General features: G+C 46.1%; 3 protein-coding genes across 3 annotated transcripts; 1 reads left to right on the forward strand and 2 right to left on the reverse strand.

Moving 5' to 3' along the window:
- Positions 1-2,469: 2,469 nt before the first annotated feature.
- Positions 2,470-5,421, reverse strand: LOC100843222 (protein yippee-like). The gene is made up of 5 exons (XM_003560924.4): positions 5,031-5,421; positions 4,887-4,930; positions 3,141-3,249; positions 3,009-3,064; positions 2,470-2,807 (listed from the first exon to the last, which is right to left on the reverse strand). The coding sequence occupies exons 1-5, from the start codon at positions 5,124-5,126 to the stop codon at positions 2,723-2,725; spliced, it is 390 nt and encodes a 129-aa protein (XP_003560972.1). The 5' UTR covers positions 5,127-5,421; the 3' UTR covers positions 2,470-2,722.
- Positions 5,422-9,688: 4,267 nt separating this feature from the next.
- On the forward strand, positions 9,689-14,727 carry LOC100839265 (putative ABC1 protein At2g40090). Its single transcript, XM_003560919.3, has 11 exons — positions 9,689-10,100; positions 10,203-10,328; positions 10,596-10,691; positions 10,827-10,927; positions 11,668-11,704; positions 12,031-12,249; positions 12,330-12,441; positions 12,764-12,855; positions 12,951-13,130; positions 13,640-13,753; positions 14,197-14,727. Exons 1-11 carry the CDS (start codon positions 9,786-9,788, stop codon positions 14,395-14,397), a joined length of 1,593 nt encoding a protein of 530 aa, XP_003560967.1. The 5' UTR covers positions 9,689-9,785; the 3' UTR covers positions 14,398-14,727.
- Positions 14,728-19,948: 5,221 nt separating this feature from the next.
- LOC100844429 (probable cytokinin riboside 5'-monophosphate phosphoribohydrolase LOG4) lies at positions 19,949-21,712 on the reverse strand. The gene is made up of 6 exons (XM_003560927.4): positions 21,468-21,712; positions 21,228-21,325; positions 21,073-21,103; positions 20,842-20,941; positions 20,564-20,634; positions 19,949-20,313 (listed from the first exon to the last, which is right to left on the reverse strand). Exons 1-6 carry the CDS (start codon positions 21,591-21,593, stop codon positions 20,068-20,070), a joined length of 672 nt encoding a protein of 223 aa, XP_003560975.1. The 5' UTR covers positions 21,594-21,712; the 3' UTR covers positions 19,949-20,067.
- Positions 21,713-23,116: the final 1,404 nt, after the last annotated feature.

Consider the following 23,116-nt stretch of genomic DNA (forward strand, 5'->3'; position numbering starts at 1 on the left):
GGCAAAAGGACAGGTGGGTGCAAGCCTACGAAGCAGTAGTTGTAGTGTGCCACAAGCGATGTCCTAGTACGCGCCTGAGTTCGTCGTCGTCACACTGTCCTGTGGAAGAGAGCTGCCGGCCGTGCCCGTGCGTGTCAGGTCGATCGCTGCCTTTTTGAGCCATCAGGACTGGCCGTAATTGGATCGACTTACAAAGTAAAACCACAACGGAACGTTAACGTGCCGCTCTCGTTTCTGCAGCTCGCGCCCGTTCGTTCCCTGAAGCTTTGGAATGGTGATGGTGCTAATCATCCAGCTTCATGCAGGCCGAGGCAGGCAGCGTGAGCGTGGAAGGCTGATTAACGCGCGCATATTTAGCATGTCGAATTATTTTCAGTCCTTGGCAGAAAATAACAAAAAAGAAATAAAGAATCGCTTTCAGTCGTAACAAAGGACGACTACTGTAATATAGATGCACTAGCTACTAGCTAGCTAGGGCCCTCGGTTTCTGCCGGAGCTCCGCCCGACGACGCTGACTGCAAACACGAAGGATCTCAGGCCGCACACGTGTGCATGCAACAGTGCAGCCACGGTTGGGTTAACCACAGTCCACAGATCAGTCTGTCTTACCTAGACTTGTCCTGGAGAAGATGGTACGCTCGTGACATTGATCCATAAAACAAAACCACACCATTTGAGTCATGGTTTCACGAGGACACGGTCGATGACGTTTTCATCAGTAAGCCACACTTCTAAAGTAAAATTGTTTCAACTTTATATGTCCGATTAAGCTCCTTGACAGCAAACTCGACAAGACGGACCCATACGTCGCTATTTTTCTCTCCATTGGTCCAAGTTAGACAGTTTATTTTTTTCAGTCCCCTCAGCCTTTTCTTTTTATAAGCCCTTCCGTCTTTCTTTCTTTCTTCTCCCAAGCCGTTCGCCAGCACCGGCGTGGCCATCAACGCCACCGAGAGGCAGGCGGTAACCTCGCCCTAACCTCGCGGGCCATGTTCGTCAGCAGGTCATGGGGACCTGCCTCTTCCCGCCCATCATCTTTTAGATTGTTTACCAGGCCTACGACATCGGGCTCGACGCAGGGTACCCAACGTCGTACGTTAAGATCTGCAGTGGGATCGCGGTGTCGAGAGTCAATAGGTGGACCGAGCACAGAAAATACTGCATCTGTTTTGCGCCACCTTCTTCTCCTTGTCGTCACCATATGCAAGCTCAAGGATCTCCATCGCCGCCCCCGAAAAGGTTGCAACCATCGTGAAGAGGCGGCTGGTGCCGCCGTAGATGCGTTGGAGGATGGATCTAGCCATATGGAGGCTCTGTGGCTAGGCTCGCCCTCTAGGTGCGACGATGGGTTCCCCTATGCCGGTCTTGTTGCCATGGTCACCGTACCTCCATGGTCACAACGCATGGGGCACCGCCGTGTCGCCATGGCTCGCCCACCAAGAGTGGCGGTGGGTTCTCCTACGCTCAGCCGAGGAGGAAATCGAGGAGCCAGAGGAGGATTGGACCCGGAGGAGAAGGAGAAGGGGAAGGGGTGGGAAAAGACCAAAAATGAGGAGGTGGGAAAGAATAGTCTGCCAGACGTGGACAAACGGATTGAAAAAAAAACCCATAAGACCTTATATGTAGGCCATATCTGTCAAGTTTGACATCAAATGGCCTAATCGGGTAGATTAGGTTTTTATGAAACAATTTGACTCTAGGAGTGTGACTTACTGTTGAAAACCTCATTTGTTGTGTCCCGGTAAAATCCTAACCTCAAACATAGTGTGGTTTCCTAAAATTTACTCTCATGTTTACGAGCATATTCTAGTTTTTTTTAAACTAAAGTTTTCCTTAGGTTTACATTACGGGTCATGACTTCGTCGCAAACCATAGCGGCATGGGCGCAGGCCAAAAAATGCCAGCTTGGATGATTGAACGGAAAAGAGAGGGACCCCACCATGTTGACGTATTGAAGTATTTCCCGTTGCTTTCAGTCGTGAACTTTTAAGAACCCCACAAATCCTATACCAGTCCAAGCAAGGACGGGAGCGAGCCGTACGTGGAGGTCGACAGCAGGCACCGAAATAGAAGAGCACCGCACTTAATCGTAGGCGTAGCTCGGACACGATGGTGTCGACTGTCGATAATGACATGAGCAGCGAGTTTGGCAACGACACGGCGGTACCGCGCCCCATCAGGGCATGATGATGTCTCTGATGGCGATTTTTTTTTTTGGAGCGAAGTCTCTGATGGCGATGGATCATACAGGCGCGTGCCACTCTGCATACGGGATAGGGATACGGCACCGTCGTGACTGACCCGGCATATTGGGATGGGTCGTCGGCCCATGGGTCCGAAGTGCGTGATGCACTACTGCAGCCCCCAGAGCCCATCAAGTGCTCTACCTCGGGCAAGCCTTTTATTTCCTTCGGCTCTTGATGGCTTCATCGGTGAAGCATGCAAAATTCAGTTCAGACCCCCGCTAGATTACTTCAGAAACAGGACTTTATTCAGTCACTAGAGTTTGGCATTCGAAGACAGAAGCATTTAGTGCCTACAGGATACATCCATATACATGCGGACATACGGTATCGCCCTACCTTGCAGGGGGTATTAAGCCACCTAGAATAACAATTTACGCCGGGGGTGCTTTTGAATGGAAGCAAATCCCCGGGTAACTAAGACCAAACACCCAGGTTATCTACAGGGGATCAGCAAGCCTAGGATGTCGAGCTGTGCTTCATAAGTCATCAGCATCGCTTCCGCCCACATGAGCATCATGTGTAACCCAGTAGTGACTCCCATCAGGGCCTGACACCTTAAACCTGCACAGGCTCCAAAAAAAGTTTAGCTCCAAGAAACTTAGTCCTATAATTTGTTACTCCCTCCGACCGGTATTACTTGTCTCAAATTTGCCCAAATACGGATGTATCTATGTGTAAAAAGCATCTAGATACATGTAATATTTCGACAAGGAATTCTGACTGGAGGGAGTATTAAAACACCATCATGTTCAAGGTGATCACCTCTCCAAAATGAATTTTCCTTCCTTGTACCTCTGGCTCTTCTCATGTGCAGCCTCCTAGAGCAGGAGCACCATAGAACTTAGGACCGGCAATACACAAGATATTGCAAAATAACCATCAATAGTATCTTACATATTTCCATCCAACAATGGATCCACAACCAACACAGAAGATATCAGAAACCGTATGCAGTCCTGTCATCATCACGCGATCCTCTTTTACTCCAGTTGTAACATTGACGCTGCCAGAACAGACATGTAATGACAAATCTGCCGGAAGACAGACTACTGTAAAGAGTACTTGTCTTAAGAAACAACGCACCTTAGAGTCTACTAGTACCAAATAATGAATAAATATATAAACTGAACTAAATGGCACAACTTTGTTACTGGACTACCAAACATCAAATTTGTTCCTCTGGATGGTTATGAACTTCAGAAAATGTTAGAGCACTAATATATGAAAGAACACCGATAATATATTTTTCTTAGATGCACCTGAAGTTTGAACAGTAACTCCACCACTCCCTAATAGGCTCCTACACTAGAGTATTCAGAACGGGAATCGATTGAGCAATGGAGATATGTATGTATTTCTTTTCAAAGTCAATGTAGATATGTATCTCTCTCTCTCTCTATCTTGGTTAGCAGTTTGGTGACCCAAAACCCTAGACCCGGTATCAAGTATAACGATGGAAAAGACCAGGTATTATCCAAAGGAACAACTCAATGCATGACACCTAAACTATCAGGAAGAACTAAGGGTCTGTTGGACCTCTAAAAAAAAGGATCCTAGTAGGTGATAGAGTTGATACTTGACATAAAGAATGCTTGGTCTTGGTGGTCCAGCAACAAAAGGATGGAGGCAGACAGTTAGGTCAATTGTAACATACCTTTTACTCATTAACAGAATCGGATTGAAAGTCTATAAGGTTCATTGACATATCTAGTCAATGTATTGTTGTATGCAGGTGACTTCATCTGTTTGGGATTACATCGGAGCTCAATTTTAAAAAATATGGAGTGGTGTAGCTGTCTGGGATTGCATCGGAGATCAAATTTAAACATATGGAGTGGTGCAGTATGAAATAACTTTAGCTTCTAGGGACTGCATGAGAGATTAAGCATATGGAGTGTTGTTCAAGCAAGTAACAATAGTCGTCAAGGACTGCTTCAAAAGTAGATTTCAACAGAGGTAGACCGCAGGCAAATCTAGGATGGACAGTCTTAGAATTAAGCCCACATGAACTACCAAAACAACTAGTATCGCTCCTTGCAAAGAAGAGCACAATAAAAAGAACGCGAGCATAAAGGCTGAAGGTTTTCGGTATGTTTTCTTTCAGAAACTGGGCCAATTCTCTTCTCCTTAATGAACTAATGAACTGCAGGAGCTCCCTGCCCTTTCGAGATTTCTTGAAAAAAAAAATATGAGAGGTTGAAATCACCATCTGGATTCTTTACCGTTTCTTCTCAAGGCTAGACAGCCAATGTAGCCCATCTTAGAAGGTTCTTCTGCTTACTTTGGTTTACCTGCCCCTCATCCCAAAAGTGGCTTTGTGCTACGTGTTACCTACCTTGCAATACGATCCTAATTCTCAACCTTCCTCGTGATTTTAGGACAGAGCGTTCGTCAAAAGATTTTAGGACAGAGTAGGTGTTAGCTCCTGGCGCCAGAATCCAACTTCAAGGTGCGGAAACCACACGCCGCTGCGAATTTGTCTCAGATTCTTGCCTTTGCGACGCGTCCAACTACCCGACAGGAAGAGCAACACAGCCTAGTACGGAGTAGATTCAACGTATAAACAAAGGAGGAGAGTCGCATTTCCCCCCAATTTTACTTCGCACAAAGCTCCCGGCGCGCGAAGAGAAGGCCACTTACACCTTGTTGAAGAGATAAGCCTTCCCGTGCTTGGAATGGAAGGCCTGCAAGAAAGCGGAAACACGTCGCCTTCACATCATGGCACCGAATAATAAATACAGTAGTAAAAAGGGATTTGCAAAGAGCACGGGCAAACGAACAAACCTTGGAGATGATGTCCGAAGCGAGGCCGAGGTGGGTGTCGCAGTGCTTGCAGCTGTAGACGTTCCCGTCGAGGTGCATCAGGAAGAGCCGCCCCATCGCCTCCTCCGCCCCGACTCCAATCGCTCACGAATCGCCAAAATCCACACGCGATCGGGCCGAGGGGGGGTCACTCCAATCGCGATCGCGTGCGTGCGACTCCGGAACCCGCGTTCCCCCTTGCCTCGAGCCCGAGATTAGCAGGAGGAAGGACTGCCTCCGATTTGGGGAGTTTGGCTTGCGCGGGGGCTTTGTGCTGTGGCCTGTGGCCGGAGCGAAGCAGGTTGCGAGATGGGGATGGGGCTGTGCGGTGGGATTGGGAATGGAATGGACGGGAAGGGATGAGAATGAGGAAGATACACTGGATGCGTTTGGTTCACGGACAAGCAAAGATGTGTGTAGGGATAGCCGCGTGGAGCGTGCATTGGCATGTGCGTCACGCTGCGCGAGAGTTGAGACGCATATCGCGTCGAGAACGTGAGGAGTGCCGTCCAACGGGCCACGGCTTACCAAATTGGACCGAGACGGCGTATCCCTCCCATCTCTACGTGCGGGCAGAATTCCAGCGCTCCGAGGCCCTTCCTGTGTGTGTTTTTCTTTGCGTTTGGATGTGTGACATCGAGTTTCTTCTAGCGTCTCTAATGATTTGTGCCACCTTGGATACATGACCCCACGCGTCATGGACTGTGTGGGCTAGGACTCGCGTTGGCTTTTCTGCGGGGCTCTCGTGCGCGGTGGCATTTTTGTGATATTTGGCGACCCAACGGTTCGGCGGCTGCTTCGCGTTTCTGGTGTCATGGGGTGACCCCTGCCTCGACTCTTCTTCCACGTGGTGCCACGCACACCGGCCGCCTCTGTGGCCTCGCTCCTCGCCGCCGCGTGGGCTGCCGACCCGCCCACCGGGCTCCGCCTCGTCGCCAACCTCCGCGGCGTGCGCGGCGCCGGCAAGTCTGACCGCGAGGGCTTCTACGCCGCCGCTCTCTGGCTCCATGCCCGCCACCCGGCCGCGCTCGCGCGGAACGCCGCCTCCGTCGCCGCATTCGGGTACCTCAAGGACCTCCCCGAGCCGCTCCACCGGATCGTGCACGGCGGCAGGTCCACCAGGACACTCGGCAAGAAGGCTCGCCTCGAAGCCGGGAGCGGCGGCTTCGTCCGTCGCGGAGGCCGCGGCAGAGGCCGCTTGCGCAGCTCCAGCAGGCGCAAGCCGTGCCGCGAGGAGAGCCCCGCGCCCTGGCACGGCGGAAGAGCGCGTCGCGGGCAGCCTGGAGCGCAACCGGAAGCTCGCGGCCGTGGCTGCGATGTCACGCCGGAGCAAGAGGGCGGATGCCGTGGCGAGGGTGGGGGAGATGTACAGGCGCGACTCGGCGTATCGGTTCCTGCATGACCGCACGGCCGACCTGTTCGCCGGCCTCCTCGCGGAGGACATGCGCAAGCTCGCCGACGGCAACGCCAGGGAGGTCTCGCTTGCGATTAGTTGTTTTACTTTAAATACTGGACACATATAATTTATAGTACAATGCTGATTTCTTTTTTGTGGTGGTACGGAGGCGTCGGGAGCTTCGCGGCCAGAGCCAGCGAGGAGTAGTCCATGGGAACGGTCGCCATGTGATTGTCGATTTGCTTGGCTTCGCTTTGCTCGGTGCGGGTTTGGTGTACAATGCTGATTTCTGAGAGTGTTGAGGTAAAAGTTTGTGTGTTTAGTCAGATTTGGCTCTTCAACTTTTCTCTGAGATATATCACAACCATCATATTTTAAATAGCATCTGTTTTCTAGATAAGAGGCACACAAGTTTACATGCGGACATGGTTGTTAATTTAGTCCAACCATCATATTTGAAAGCAAGTGGTTGGCATGAATTGATTCTGAGATATTCTTCATTGGTTTTGAACACTTGGAGTGATAAGACTAAATGTATGTTATATCAAATTGGTAATTGAGACTGCTTTCTTTGTAGCCTACAATAGGTGCAAGCTACATGGGCTTAATCAGAATGAACCGTCATGAATATTTTGGATTGTGGTATTTAGCTTCTGAATTATATATTAGTTAATGTGGCCAACCTTTTTGTATCCATATATGTTCACAAAAATGAGTGTGCTCATCCATTCAATTGGGAATTATTAGAGTAATTCAATTTAGATAATATTTCTCAGTTAGGCGCACACACAGTAGAGATAGCTAAGGTCTTGGTTAACTAGAGTTTTGGTCCACATCTACCCCTATTTTTGCACCTGGACGTGTTGGACTTTATAGTTTATAATATGGCCTCAAAACAAGATTATAATCCTTCCTTTGGCATTTCAATTTAGTATGTTCCTGTCACTCAAGATGGCTTCGTGTTATCACAGAATTAATATACACGTTCATACTATAAATAATGTTTTGCTGGTCCTCTCCCCCTGCCCCCTTCTCTCTTTCTATGGCTTACTAATGCTTGCCGTTGTGGGAAATTGAGATTTTGTCTTCGCCGTGTAGGTATGAAGCGTTGGCCTGAGATGAAATTATCCCAAGACTACCAAGGTTTAAAATCCAAGGCAATATGCACAACATTCTACAGGAATTACAATTTGACATGATATATATAATGCTTGTTCGCGATATTTATGTCTAAATATGTCCTGTAGTGATTCTTTGCCGCAAATGCAGTGCCTTGGTTAGCACTATTGGCTACATCAATTTTTATAGTTAATTTCTGAACATAGGTAATGTGATTTTCGTGTAATCGTTGTCTCTGCCGCCTACTGCCTGACTCTTGTTGTTATAAATAGTGTCTGGGTCGATGTAGGCGCCACCTTTTTTTTTCTTTTTTGGGTGCAGCATTTTCATAGTCTACCCTATGTGGTCCTTGGTTGCTTATGTCCATAGTTATGTTTTATGCTTGACGGCTTGCTAATTAGCATTTATATCTCAAAGAAAATAATAATAGGTGCGTGCCATGAGAGACCCGCAACTCCTGGTGTTAGCTGCTTGTCAGCCTGCCATCTTCTGACTAGCAAGCTTTTAAGCTTCACGGAACACAATGGCTTCCATTTCCGGCCCTCTCTGTTTTGTAATTGCTTCAAATTATTTCGGTGGCTAATGATAGTTCTTTTGCTTTAGGCCAATTTTGAGAAAGTACAAAATGATGTTAGATTTAGTTATCTCTCAGCGGTGGTTCTGTGTCCAATGGAGTTCAAGTCTTCTGCTAGGGTGCTATGCGCATAAACAAAATATATGAGGGTATACTCTTCTGACGAGCGTTTTTTATTGGCCTGATGTTGCATATAATAATTACATGTTCAATACTAAATTTGTCGGCACATAATGCCATGGGTTTCTATGCATGGCACAACCTCTACAAATTTGATGTAGAGAAAACAACTACGCATAACGACACAATTTTATATGAAATCAGTGACGGGACACATACGACGGCGCGGCGAATCGCGCCTATCCGGCTAGTAGACTTGGACGTAACATGTTGTGAGAATTTTCCAAAAAAAAAACATGTTGTGAGATTTTGAGTATTGAGCGTCAAACTCTTTACTCGTAACATGTGAGAATTTCCCAAAAAAAAACATGTTGTGAGATTTTGAGTATTGAGCGTCAAACTCTTTGCTCATCAGTCACGTCTCATTGTTTTCTCCGCCGTCCACCTCCTTTTAGAGCTTCTGTGAGGCTATACTACTCCCTCCGATCGATCCATAACAAGAAGACTCTGTACTAGATCCAAGACGCTTATCATAGATCGGAGGAAGTAAAATTTAAGAAAATCAAAGTTAGTGAATTTTGAATTTTTTTAATATTTTAAATATCATGTATGTTTCATTTTGAATCCATTAAGGTTTTACTCTGATCTCCCTATGACATTTGGGTGTAGGTGGTATAAGTATGAGACAGGTTCTAACTTGTCATGCCATGTCAGGTCCGGTTTTGCATAGGAAGAGATTTCCTTCAAAATATTCCTTATTTGGCCCATTGAAAAACGTGACGGAGCTTTGGTTGGACGGATGACATACTCCACTATGTAAGGAAGGAGGGATTATCATGTGTTTTTATTTTCTTGGGATTGCACATGTGCATTGGCTTTTACAATTTGTTGAGATGCACAAGAGCCAAATAAGTATAAGAGTATTTGAGATCTGCTGCGGGCACGAAGTTCCTCGGCACATATTCAATTTCTGCATATCAACATTTGATACCTAGTGACAGTCTCAGGCATTTTTTTCCCCGAAAACGAGGATGACCCTGGCCTCTGCATCGACTAATGCACATCCATAAATGATTAGAGTAGGCAAAGCCAGATGAAAAAGCCAAACAAAATCGACAAAAAGAAAAAACAGTGATTCCTTTCCACCAAATTACCAGAAACAAAAAGAAAACACAACTCCTAGAGAAAGCCTCCATGAAAAAACGCCACATATGCGCTGATGATGACAATTCCAATCTAAAATCGAACTCGGGGTTTTGATCACAAAAGCAAGCTTCGCCACTTCAATGTCAGGTTTATAATTTTTTCCAAATGTTGGTTCGAGAGTTTTCAAACAGAAGAGAAGGAGCGAACCATTTACGCACACCAAATCGACCGTGACGTCCATATAAACGGACGGATCGCGCGAGCAAACGAAGCCGGAAGCCCGTCGGAACAAAAGACTCCACGGTCACGACACGAACCCGTCGTGCCGAACTTCACTTCATCTTGCGGGGGAAGAAAGGAAGACCAGCGCGGAGACGCAGCCATGTGGCGGCGGGTTCTGTCGGCGGCGCTCACGCTGGGCGTCGGCGCCGGCGGGGCCGCCATCGCCTCCTCCGACGACCCCGCCGCGACCCTCAAGATCTGCACGCACCTTCCCCCTCGCCTCCTCCGCGACTCCGTCGCCGCCACCACCATCGCGCTCGACTACCAGTACTCCCTGTGGGGCCTCGAGCCGGGCACCCCCGCCTGGCTCCAAGCCAAGCACGAAACCCACCTTCGGTCAGCCAACCGCCTCCAGGAGCTCTGCTTCCGCAACGGCGGCATCTACATCAAGCTCGGCCAGCACATTGCACAGCTGGTACGGAATTGGCCTCTGTATCGACAGCTATGGGCATTTGGAGATTCCTGTGCTTATAAGATTGCGTGATTTTGTCATTGAGGATTAGCTAATTGTTTTCAGGAGTATGTGGTGCCAGAGGAGTACGTGCAGACGATGAGGGCATCGATGCTGAAGAGATGCCCCGTTTCGTCATACGAGGAAGTCCGCCGGGTGTTCAGGAAAGATATTGGGGAATTGCCGGAAACTGTTAGTTCAACCTTCCTTGCATTACTATCTTGTCCAGTTGTCCTACATCTCGCTGTAGGAATTTAGCTGCTGCACATAGTGCATAACGATCAGTGATGGTGTATTAATTAGCAAAACCCACAATAAGAATGAGTGAATGACCGAGCTTAGTGCGGTTGTTGTCCAATGGAGTACTCACGCTCTCATCAAATGATGGCTTGTTGTTAATTTAGAAGAAACTCCGAGTCTGACATAAAGTTTCTCTTTCCCCTTATCCTGGTGGTGTAGGTTTTTGCAGAATTCGATCCTGTTCCACTCGCAAGTGCTTCTCTTGCACAAGTTCACGCCGCCACAACACATGATGGACAAAAAGTTGCTGTTAAGGTTGCAATATGACAAAAGACTGCAGTTCGTCTCGAGTTCAATTATGCCTAGTTTGAACTCCCACATTATGACATTAGAATTCAGACTTATCCAGCTTGCTGTTTTCCTCACTTTTATTATCCATGTCACTTGCAGGTTCAGCACGACCACTTAACAGATACGTCTGTAATAGATATCGCCACTGTGGATTTGTTAGTGAATGCTCTTCATTATATTTTCCCTACATTTGACTATAGGTACAAATTCTTCATTTTTTAACATGCCAACTCGAAAGCTTATAGCTATTAGCCTTATATACTGATGCTTACAGTTATTGTGACACGGACAAGTTTTCTCGAAACAGTAGCTAGGTCAACCATAATATTGATGCTGCCATCTTGTTTAATTGCACATGGGAGTCACTCTCCTGAATGTACTGGGCATAACCGCTAAATTTTATGAATTACAAAAATCTACTTTGACTTTCAGCTTCCTCATTATTTGATTAGGATACTATGAATACGGACATGTTTGATGCTTTCCATTAAAGAACAATCTGTAATTCCTGGATTTTTGTGATCTACAGTGCAGGCATATTCCCAAAAGATTCAGTCACCTTTCTACAATGACTATATAAATTGAAATGCTCATGAAAAATGTGTTATGAAGATCTTCATCTAGTGTGAAGTAGGCAAACAACTACTCCCTCCGTTCCTAAATACTTGTCGCTGTTTTAGTGCAAGTTACTAAAAAAGCGACAAGTATTTAGTTTTGCACTAAAACAGCGACAAGTATTTAGGAACGGAGGGAGTATATGTTGTTCATTAATGCAGCACATTATCTTTTTGCATGTTGGAATAAACTCTAGCTATTCATCAGCAGCATAAGATTTGCATGCAGTGTTCATACTATGTTCACTGACTTAATTCTGTGATAATATCGTCGCTTTCCATGCTGTGCCATTTTACGTTAATACCACTAAAATTGGTCCCTGCAGGTGGTTAGTTGATGAAATTCGAGAAAGTGCGCCAAAGGTACCATTTTGAGATTATTATTATTTTATTTACGTCCTTGCCGTTGTTTCTTGGATTTTAGTATATCCGTTATTAGTTTCTTTTTGTTTTCCTGGAAAGTGCATTACCCTTTTGGTATGGTTTGCCATGTCATAATCATTTTTGTCTATTTTATGTCCATGATTACCACCTTGTAGGATCACTACGTCGATATTGAATTTTATGATTACCAGTATGCTTTTTTATACAATATCTCTATGTCAGCTGATATATTATCCTTGTAGCGAAAATGCAAAGGGAAAGATTACATAATCTCGAGTCTATACTAACTTCTTTCATGGTTTCAGGAATTAGATTTTTTGTGTGAAGCTGCAAACAGTGAAAGATGTTTGGATAACTTTAGAAAGTTGTCTCCTAAAATTGCGAATAGCATATATGCCCCCAAGGTTTATTGGAGCCTTAGCACACCGAGAATTCTCACTATGGAGTATATGGATGCCAAGGAGGTAACTGATGTCAAAGGCATTAAAGACCTTGGAGTTTGCCCTGTTGATGTTTCAAACCTAGTAAGTTTGGCACAAAACAGTTATTTAAAAAAAGACGTGCTAATCTGTTCTTTATGGATACTCACTCCACAGTTGTGTAGGTCAATAAAGCATTTGCTGAGATGATTTTCAAGCATGGTTTTGTTCATTGTGATCCCCATGCTGCCAATATGATGATCCGACCCTTGCCACAAGACAGTGGAAAATGGCTTGGTGAGAATCTTGCTTGCCAGCATCTCAAAGTAATCCAATGAGGCATCCGATATATTTCTGCTCTCCTGAACTGCATCACAGTTTGTGTCCTATCCATTAGTAACAACGCCACATTAAGTGAATTAATTGAAGAGTGTATAATATGTATATTTGTTCATTAACATTCGATGCAAAGAAGAGTTTTGGTAGCGTGAGATGTGTGAATTTATGAGAATGCTATTGCATGGCTTATATTTATCGGATAGGCCAGTTACTGCATTGTTCTGTGTGGTGGTACAGTCGTATAACAGAACTAACTGACTGTTATTTTGCTGGAGTGTAGGACGAAAACGGCCACAATTGATTCTTCTCGACCATGGTCTTTACAAAGAACTTGATTACGCTACTCGGATAAACTATGCTAACCTTTGGAAGGTGACAAACTGACAATGCTATTACATCTTCTTTTCTGATCCTAATTCAGTAGTCAGTACTTTAGTATTTTCTATTTTGTTTGTTGTTCAATGTAGGCACTTGTTTTCGCTGATGAAAAAGCAATTAAGGAGTACAGCGTCAAACTAGGTGCTGGGGAGGATCTTCACGCACTTTTTGCTGGTGTTCTCACAATGAGGCCATGGAAAAGTGTCATTGACCCATCTGTTGGCCATCTTGTCCTGGATGGGAATAATGCTGATCGTTCTGAAGTTCAGGTGATTCATGTTATGCATTCTTTTGTTCTTAATGGCCACCCTAGGTGCAATGTATACCTGACCTGGGCAACAAAATTCAGTAATCCATGAGAACTGGTGATTTTTTCCATGTCATAACACTGTAAAAGTTAATGAATAGCCACAGCTCCTGTTAAAGTTACCATGTCACTACACTTTACTAGAAAAAATAACTTATTGGCCGTGCTGCAATTGTCTTATTGTGTCAGCAAAGTACCAGGACTCGATCTTCTTGATCTTTCCTACAGTTCGGAAATGGTGGAATTGCTAAACTAGGAATATTTTTAGATCTATCTATGTTGCACACCCTGTTTCCCCTCTTTTTATTTAACATGTTCCGTTGCCATTCTTTTCACAAATTAACATGAGATTGGGAATTAGGACTTTCTGACAGTCAAGTTTTACATGTTGGCCTATTTTTGGAGTCTGTTGAACCTTGGGGTCCTTGATGATAGTCCGCTCTTACATGGTTGGTTATTTCGTGGTCACAGATGTATGCTTCCTTATATTTCCCACAAATCTCGGAACTCCTGAGGAGACTCCCAAGGGTTATCTTGCTGATGCTGAAGACAAATGATTGTTTACGCGCAGTCAATCATGCCCTGGTAAGTGAAATGGTATTCCTAGCATAAATATATGGGTTGTCATATCCTATTGCACCTGTAATACCCTTTTGCCCTTTTCCTTATTATTCCCACTGAAATCCGTCTTTGGCTTTATGATGTAATTCAAAATTATTGATATACCATAGGAAGCATGGAATTGAACTGTGTGATTTTATCATAGTTATTACACAGGCTTTAAGTAACAACTCAAGGAGTAATAAACTACTGCAGAAAAGCATTATTCAATCTCCACATGCCTTTACTAGGTGTTATTTCTATTACGGCCTCACTTGCATAAAATCCATATGTATCCATGCTTTTCTTTTCTATAAAGGTCAATGTGACATCAATCAGGGGTTAATTCAATCTTGGGTCATGTCTAATTACTCGTGTAGTTTATCATTTGGTCTTATGACCCCCATTAACAGTGAACTGCTTTGAAGGTTGGAGGTTCTCCCTTGGAATCATTTGAAACCATTGCACGAGTTTCTTCTGAAGCTGTCTTTGAAGCTAAAAGGACGGAGCATAGATTCTTTTTATATAGATTTATAATATGGCTAGAGGAAATTTGGCTGGAGGTTCGATTCTTGACTTTGAAGATGTGGCTGCCATTCATGCAGCTCAGGAAGTTATTGTCTGCATAAAAGTTGCTCGGCGTATCACAGTTTTTCTACTACCGTAAATGCGAAATTGGCATTTAGTTATTTTTAAAGAGAAAAATGCCACTTCTCTTAACGTCGCCATGTTTTTATGCATTATTCTTTGATGGACCATTTCCACCATGACTGGTCTTCCTTGATTGTACACCTCCCTGTTGAAGAGATGACAATTCAACAGCATATGTTGATTTTGATAGGTGGAAACAAGTGAGTATACAGATTCCAATACTATGTGTTGCCAAATTTAAGAATTGTCTCTAGAACATCCACAAGTGTAAAATTCGGCGGATCAAAATTGCAGCTTCATTTGTTTCATGTTTTTTTTTTGCTAGTCTTTTGTTGTTGTTGACATGACTGTTTTTTAGTATATTTTTTTGGCATCGTGTGGCTTGTGAAATAAAAGAAAATGGTTTCAGATAGCTAAATAACCAACCAAAAGCATGGTTTCAGATAGCTAGATAACCAACAAACCAATTATGGTTTCAGATGGCTAAGTGCCAACAAAAAAAATCCACGAATTTGGGAACAGAAACTCCCATTACAATTTACAAGCAGCATAGATGATAAAATTCTAGAGAATCTTCCCTACTCCACTGATCAACTTCCATCAGAAAAGCTGTGTCCCAGTGCAACCTTGCGGTCCAATTGAATCAGTTATACCAGCACGGGTGTCCCGTCCGCCTCCGGTGACTGCTTCCGGTGCTTCCTCATGTGCCCGCCGAGCGCCTGCCCTGAGAGGCACTCCTTGCCGCAGACCTCGCACCTGTGCTGCGTCTTGCGTACAACGCCACCGTTCGCCGCCTTGCCGTTGGTTGACTCGTTGCATCTTCCAACAGCAGCAGCAACCTTCCTCTCCGTGCCATTGCCACCATTTCGGCTGGTTACTACTGCAACGGTGACCTTCTCCTGCCCGACATTGCTTTCGCCGCCGTCTCCATGATCACCGTGGTAATTATTTGCTGCGCCATTTTTAATGCCCCTTCCATTGCTGCTGCCATCGTCGTTGCGCCTGAGGCGGCCGCTACTGCTATCGACACCCTGACGACTCTTCTTGCCATTGCCATAGCCATCAGGATCGGATTCCCCAGAGCTCGCTGCCACCGCGGCATCCTCGTGGCTCACTGCCGCCTCCACCATGGCCATGGACACCTTCTCGTCGCGGCAACCATTGCCACCGGCAACGCCATCGTGCAGACTTGCTGCGTTGATCGTCTTTGCAGTCTTCCGGTGGCCGAAGTGCACGTGACCGCCGAGCGCCTGGTGGCTGCCGAAGCACCTCCCGCAGACGCTGCAGAGGAAGCTCTTCTTCTGCATCAGCACGGGCGCCGCCTCGGCCTGGCGGCCGTCCTCCCCGCCGCTTCGAATTCGACTCTTCTTCATCTTGCCACCACGCGCCGCGCGTCCTTGCGCCGCCAGCGGTTCTCTTTGGCCACGGCCACGCTTCCTGTTGGTCGTCTTTGCCTGATCTCCTCCCCGGAAACGCACGGCCTCCTCCGGGCCGGCGCCGTGCGGCCCAGTCAGGCCAAGCCGAGCCTTCTGGGCCGGTGGCGGCGGCGGCGGGGCGTCCGAGATCTCGCGGTCCCCGAGATGCCTTTTCCGCCCGCCGCCGCCTTCTCCGACCGGCATCGCACCATCATCGTCGTCGCTCGCCTCCGCCGGAGCGGGCTGGCGCGCGAGGAACACGTAGCGGCCGACGTCGTCGTCGTCGGAGTCCGAGCTGTAGCACTCTTCCTCCTCACAGACGGCCTCGTCGGCTTGATCTTCCTCCTGGACAAACCCGCGCGGATCTCCGGAGTTGGTGTCCATGTGTGTTTCTGTGCGTGCTGTGGCGGCCGGTTAATTCGCGCAAGCTCGCGAGCCCTAGCTAGTTTGCACGTGTATATATAGGATGTCGCGCCGGGACTTGCTTTGCCTGTGTACTTGGCTGACGTGCTGTCCTACTGCGACTCGGTCTGGCGCGCTGGCTATCCAGGGAATGCGCCGTACTACCGTGCTGCGGCACACCGCAACGAATTTGTAGTGTACGTATATACACGCTCGCGGGTCGCGGCTTGGTGTGCCAGACGGATCCAAGATGACCGTGCTGATCTCCACTCGGACTCGGGCCAGGCAATACATTGGCATGTTGGTTAGCTCAATCGTAGTGGGGGACTCCAACAAATCGTCTCGACGACATCTTCTATCGAATCCCATGCATGTACCCACCTCTATTGTGCACCCAACGAGAGAGAAGAACCCTGCCAAAATTGTAGCCCTCATATTTAAATTAATAGTTGATTTCTGGTGGTTTTCCTTGTCTCTCACGGCAAATCCGTTGTTGAGAGATTGGCCGATTGGGGAACTACCGATCAATGTTTGGCAGCTAGTTTTGTCGTTGTTTTAGTTTGCATGTTTTCTGTAGTGTGACGTTTAGGCAGTGGATAAGGGTGTCATGACTCCGTCCTCGTTCTGTTGTAGGCCTGCATCGTGGCTTATTCCATTAAACCAGTGGTTGTTCCCGTGACTTCTCATTCCGTGTTATTGGTATTCTTTCTCATCATTCACACAGAGAACGGGTTTCACAGTTTGTTAATTTGCGAGATCGTGTCCCCGACCATGATATGTTCTATGATCTTAGTTTTCTAAAAGATTAGTTTATGTTGTAAAAGCATGCTATTTTACAAATTCGTCACCAAACATAGAGAATCTCAAGATGCACCGGAGGCATTGACTTCGAAGGACCATGATGTAACTTTTGGTTTTATCAGGCATTTTTTTATTTATGTTCACTCCGGTTCTGTCAATCTATCGTACTTTTTTCATGAATCAATAAACCTGAATCGTTGTTCTAGAAAACACCAACCAGTTTCACCAAAAATATACACCTCTATACAAAACACTTCACAAGAAAATTTAATCACTATTGAATAAAAATATTTACAGATACTTAGAAAATCCTGCTTAGAAATCGAACTGAAAACCAAATAAGACAGAAAAAGGAAAATAAAAATAAAAAATAGGAAATGAAAAAAACCCTGCATTATTGGGCTGGTTTCAATTGACGTTCCATGTACGGCTTGTGTGATACCCTGTGCATTTAGATTTGACTCCTGCAGGACCTTGACCTCATATGTGTGTGCACAGGAGTGGGGGAATAATTCCACATTGCTTCCTTTTCACGGAATAATTCCACGATGGAAGTTTAGCTTGAGGAGACTCGATAACTGACATATAAGGGCCTCCTTGACAGGATGAAAAGAACATAAGTAGAAAGAGAAAAAAAAACATGGATATGATGTCAAGAAATGTTAAACCATGCAAGATAGACGTTGTTTGGTTGCACGACAAGGAAAACACAAGATTTCTAGTTAAGCCCGTTTGTCAACCATCGCTTCATTTGGTAGAAATGAAATGAAATCTAATTTTTGATAGGATTCATTTGGTTGAATTTGAATTCCTTTTTGAAAAATCATGTTTGTCTACGACCTAAATTTGTAAAATGAGAGACAATTTCAGAGAAATTGGGGTTAGTTATAGCACAATTCCATGGAATTTGAGATTGATTTTCTGTGGCCAATTCCGTGCTAACGAAACAACCTCGTTTCTGAAATTCAAAAATGAATTTCAGAATTCTGAGCCCAAATGATGGGTGCCAAACGAGCTGGGTATTTTTGGATTATTCATATGTTTGTTGGATCATAGGTTATATTTTCCTACAAGTTATCAATACCAATCGTACCTACAATATTACACAAATCCTGATTACGTGCTGACATATGTTCCGCCACGTGTTTTCATTCAGTGATGCATGCCCGGAGAAGCCCATTATACATGCTCGATGTGCCGTGTGTTTCCTCCCCCAATGATTTGTGCGCAGAAGAACATTTATCTGCAGCACCAGTGATGCGAACGTTGCTCCTCCTTTCATCACCAAGAAGAACTGCTGTACGTGCTCGCTCCCCCAAACTTTCCCAGTACACACACCGTACGTACTAGGAGGAGTACCAAGTCCTAGCAGTTCGCAGGAACTCGTAGCTAGCGTGGCATGCAGTTGGCACAAATAATCGGACTCCAGTACATGCACGGAAGAAGAACGAGACAACGCGCGCCCTGCCAGCCTCGATCGCTCGCGCCAATCGCGTCGCATCGATCGACTTGGACTGTGTCCTCCCAAGTGTAGGGCATGCAAGGTGCGGCGTCCGGCATGGTCTCGCCAGGCGCCTTTCTCGACTCCAAGCGGATGTGAAGGGCACTCACGTACGGCGGCCGGCCGGCGCGTGTGCACGCATGCGCCCGTTCTGACCAGCTGCGGCAGGCGTAGCGAGGCGAGTGCGCGTCCCCGGGGAGCGGGCAGGCCGCGCAGCGGGAGCATCGATCCCTCTCGCGCCGGCGTGTAGCATGAATCGATCGGCACCAATAATTGAATCGCTTTTTTTTTCCTCTGCTCTAGCTTGTCTCGGTGCGCGCTGCGCTTGGCCAGACAGGCCGGCAGCCGGGCCATGCGTGTGGCAGTGTAAAATATGGCTGGCGCGCGCGCAGGCAAGTCGCCAAGAGCTGACCATTGATTTTGTGGCACCAGAACAGAGAACCTCACTTGCTAGCTGCATATGCCGGCCTCGGCAGGGCCGGGTGACCGTGAAGATCCAGCGGGTGCTGCTGTGGACCTCTGCCTTTTCGGTGACGGTGCGACCGGCATGCCTCTTCCAGCATCTCTGCTTGCTTGACGAGGTTTGGGCCCCTGTATATGCACCATTGGCCCAATCTCTTTGTCACCGCAGACGGTTAGGAAGGAGCTCACAAACTTCAACTTTATACATGCCCGTCGGAACGTCTCCTCACAAGCTTCTATCTTACTGATATCTGCCGGGTTTCGTCAAAAAAGAAGAAGAGAGGTGATATGTAAACCTTCTTCTAACAAATTCCATACGAGAATTGCTGACTTCGATGATAGAAATGAGAGAAAATCTATTAGCTTAAGGATAAAATAATTTTCAACATGCTTTTACCTTAATTTCTAGGCGACAGATTGGGCTTTTCAACCACGACACCGACACATATGCATGCATGACTTTGTATTCTTTGAGTCCAGGTTTTTTACTAGCTAGAAGTTGAGAGCTTGGATCGCGCCTGTGGCATTCTGGCAGACTTTAAACGCACCATGTCTTTATTTCGTTTTGCAACATGCACGGCAAATTGTACTAACTGATAAGCAACAGTGCTCTGTGTACTGTGTTCTGCCGACATTTACATGCACATTCAATTCATAGCTAGAAATCATAAAAAAAAAAAGACTAGGGGGGAAAGGTGCAGGTTTTCTTAGTACAACGTGCTGCGTACAAACCGCTGCGGGCACTGCAACGGCAAGGTACAACTCGGGAACACCGTAGGACACACCTCCTGCTCCTAGCTTGTACATTTCTGGTTACGGCGCAGAGAAGAACTCTTCCTGCCATGCTGCTAGCAACCTAGCTAGCACAGGCGACATTAATTTTGGTCGACATCAGGGTTAGGGAAATGCAGGATATTACACCCATGGAGAAGATAAAAAATAACGACATAAAATGGAACGTACGTGCTTAGCAATGATAACAATAACAGGAGGAGGAGAAAATACATAAACGAAGCTATAGACGATCGAGACACACAACCGGACCAGCTAGCTAGCTATATATCTAGCTAGCTTCTTTTCCTCTTGATGCCGGCGGCCTCCAGGCCCTTGTGATCATTGCCGGCGTCGTCATCAATGTCAGCACGAGCCGCCGTAGCCGCCGCCGCCTCCGTGAGCTTGGTGAGCAGCTCGTCGGCGGTGTCGGCGAGGACGAAGATGTTGCGCTCGGCGGCGTCGATGAAGCCCTCCTCGACGCCCTTGTCGAACAGCGAAAGCAGGCTGTTGTAGTAGCCGTCCACGTTGAGCAGCCCCACCTAATAATGCAACAGCAGCAAACACCAACCAACCGTTAATTTGCCATATTAGTTGCACATCGTTTTCTAGGCAGCTAGAAACGGGCATGAGGCCGGGTTAGGGCATGCACGAGCTAGGCATGATATATCTAAGCTACAGCTAAATGCTATAATGCCAACCAATACCTACGAGATCGACCAACGGACCAACGGCCCCGGCAATATAGTTGTAGAACGCAAGATGGCAGTTAAATACGACAAGCTTACGTACAGGTTTGTTGTGGATCCCCAGCTGCGCCCACGCTATGATCTCCAACAGTTCTTCGATCGTCCCATAACCGCCTGCACGTTACACGATCTAGCTTTAATATCACGTATCAGTAGTAGCTAGCTAGCTTATTAGTTATCTCTCGGCCTTAACGGTTTTTAACTTCACACACTAATCAGCAGCCTTTTTTCTCAAATACAAAAAGAAAAAAAATAAAGAACATGTTATAGCAGGAGTTTGAGTAGTGGGGCTAAAAATGGGGTGGGCAGTCTGAGTGTGACCTGGCAGGGCGACGAAGGCGTCGGAGTGTTTAGCCATTTCTGACTTGCGCTCATGCATGTCCCTGACCACTTTCACCTCTCCCAATGTCTCCCCTGACACCTAGGAAAAGGCTCGTACGTATATATGCACATTAGTTAATTCATCAAAAACACGTTTCATATATCTAGCCGTGCAGTAAAAAGGAACACGTTTCATGGTAGAGCGGCAGCAGAGATTCGCGCACTACCTACCTCTTGAGGCAGGAGAGCACTCGGGATGACCCTGCAGCCAGACCAGCGGAGGGACGTATTCGTCAGATAAAAAGAGAAGGCAATGTACGAGCAGGAGCACATGTACGTAGTACTGGCACTAGCAGCGCGTTGGGTTTTACAAGTACGATACGTACCCGAGGACGTGGCGGCCGCCGTCGTGGACGGCCTTGGACACGAGGCCCATCAGGCCGCCGCTGCCGCCGCCGTACACAAGGTCGAGCTGCCTCTCCACCTGCAAATTAAAGCGTGCGTCGTCAAGACTCGAGAGCGGAAAACAGCAAATTAAGGAGACTGAGGGGTTCAGAGCTTGGACGTACTACACACGTACGGCTACGTACCGGTCTCTGTGTACAATGTACTCTGTACTGACTCACCAGTTGGTTTCCAAGGTCGAGGGCGGCGGCGCTGAAGGACGGCCGGTTGCCCGGCCTGCTGCCGCAGAAGACGCACACCGCACGCACCCCGCTGCTTCCCGTGGCATTCTCTTGGTTCGCCTCCATGTGTGTGTGTGTCGGGGACGAGAGGGGGAGAGGGAGGATACCCGGGCCGGGAGGATAGGAAGAGTGGCCAGGATGAGAGAGTTGGCTATCCGGCCGGGTGTGCTATGGAAGCGGGGCTTCTCGTGAGGTCCCCTCGGCGCCTATTTATGGGCAACCGCCAACAGGTTGCTTTGCATGCTGGATCGAGTACATTGCTAATGCTATATGTAACTGTAGATCGTCTCGTACTTTTGCCTGCTGTAAATACCAACAACTTTTTTGTCTCACAAAAGTGTCTATTCCAAAAAAACAAAAAAGTTATGGCTATATCTAAGTTGTCTAATTTTTAAGTAAAAGGCTTAAATCTAAGTTGACGAATCAGAACCATTGAATTAGTATCTAGATCTCATGTTGCCCTTCGTTTTTCATCATTCATTTTGAATCTGCGCAAATCATATCCAATGACTGAGGAATCAACTTATGTCTAACTAAAAATCAGGCAACTTAGAAATGGCAGAACCGAAAAAAATACTTCAGTTGTAGTTTTGCTTCATTGAAAAGGTCAAAAGGTATATATGTTTCATAACACACACGATTGTTGTTTATATTTAAACTTATATCATAGACCAGAAAAGACGAAAGAGAGAATCAAGCAAAAATATGTTCTAAAATAAAGCAAAATATTCTACAACGAGGTTACAACTAAGAGCTAGTAAAAAAGTGGAATTAACTTCTACTCCCTCCGATCCTAAATTAATGTCGTTGATTTAGTGCAAATTTGGACTAAAACAACGACAATAATTTAGGATCGGAGGGAGTAGAAGTTAATTCCATTTTTTTTACATCCAAGTGCTAAAGTTCCCTTTGAAAACTTGGCATATGTACGAGGAAAACGTATCAAGTGAAACATTCTATCCAGCAAAACCCTGAAAACTTTCAATCCTATCCTATAGGTCTTCAATAAACGGATGAGCCTACACTAGAGCATGAGTATTTAAGCTTTAAAAATGACACGATAGCATGAGGTTCTTGTATAGATGTTTTAATTAATTTACATTCAGTGTGTAAGCTACAAGTGAACAATAGAATTAGGTTACTATCGTATTGAAGAGTTCAGGTGGTGCACTATTCCCAGGTTGATTTGTTCAGTACGTGAAACACTCTTACTAAACCCTCCTCTCCTTTTTTGAACGATTTCTAAACCCTTCTTTGTTCTGTTCAGGAACAAGATTGCCGGTTCTCTTTCCGCTTAGAGCTCGGATGTGTGACCGAGCCACGAAGACCAACGGATACAGATGTGTAATGCAAGTTATGTACAGAGACCTGTTTTCTTTTCTTTCCATTTCTTTTTCTACTGGAAGTGGCTGCAAGCATGCAATTCATGTAAACTAGGTGATTTCCAACGCGCTGTCACGCAAAATTCTATTTGCACTTCTTGACATAATGTTAGAAACAAATGATAATAACATGATCGAATAGAAAAGAAATATGAGTAATATAGGGCCAAAGACATCACCCAAACAATATAATAGGAGCAATTTTGA

Source organism: Brachypodium distachyon, chromosome 1, assembly GCF_000005505.3.
Source record: "Brachypodium distachyon strain Bd21 chromosome 1, Brachypodium_distachyon_v3.0, whole genome shotgun sequence".
Classification (NCBI taxonomy): Eukaryota; Viridiplantae; Streptophyta; class Magnoliopsida; order Poales; family Poaceae; genus Brachypodium; species Brachypodium distachyon.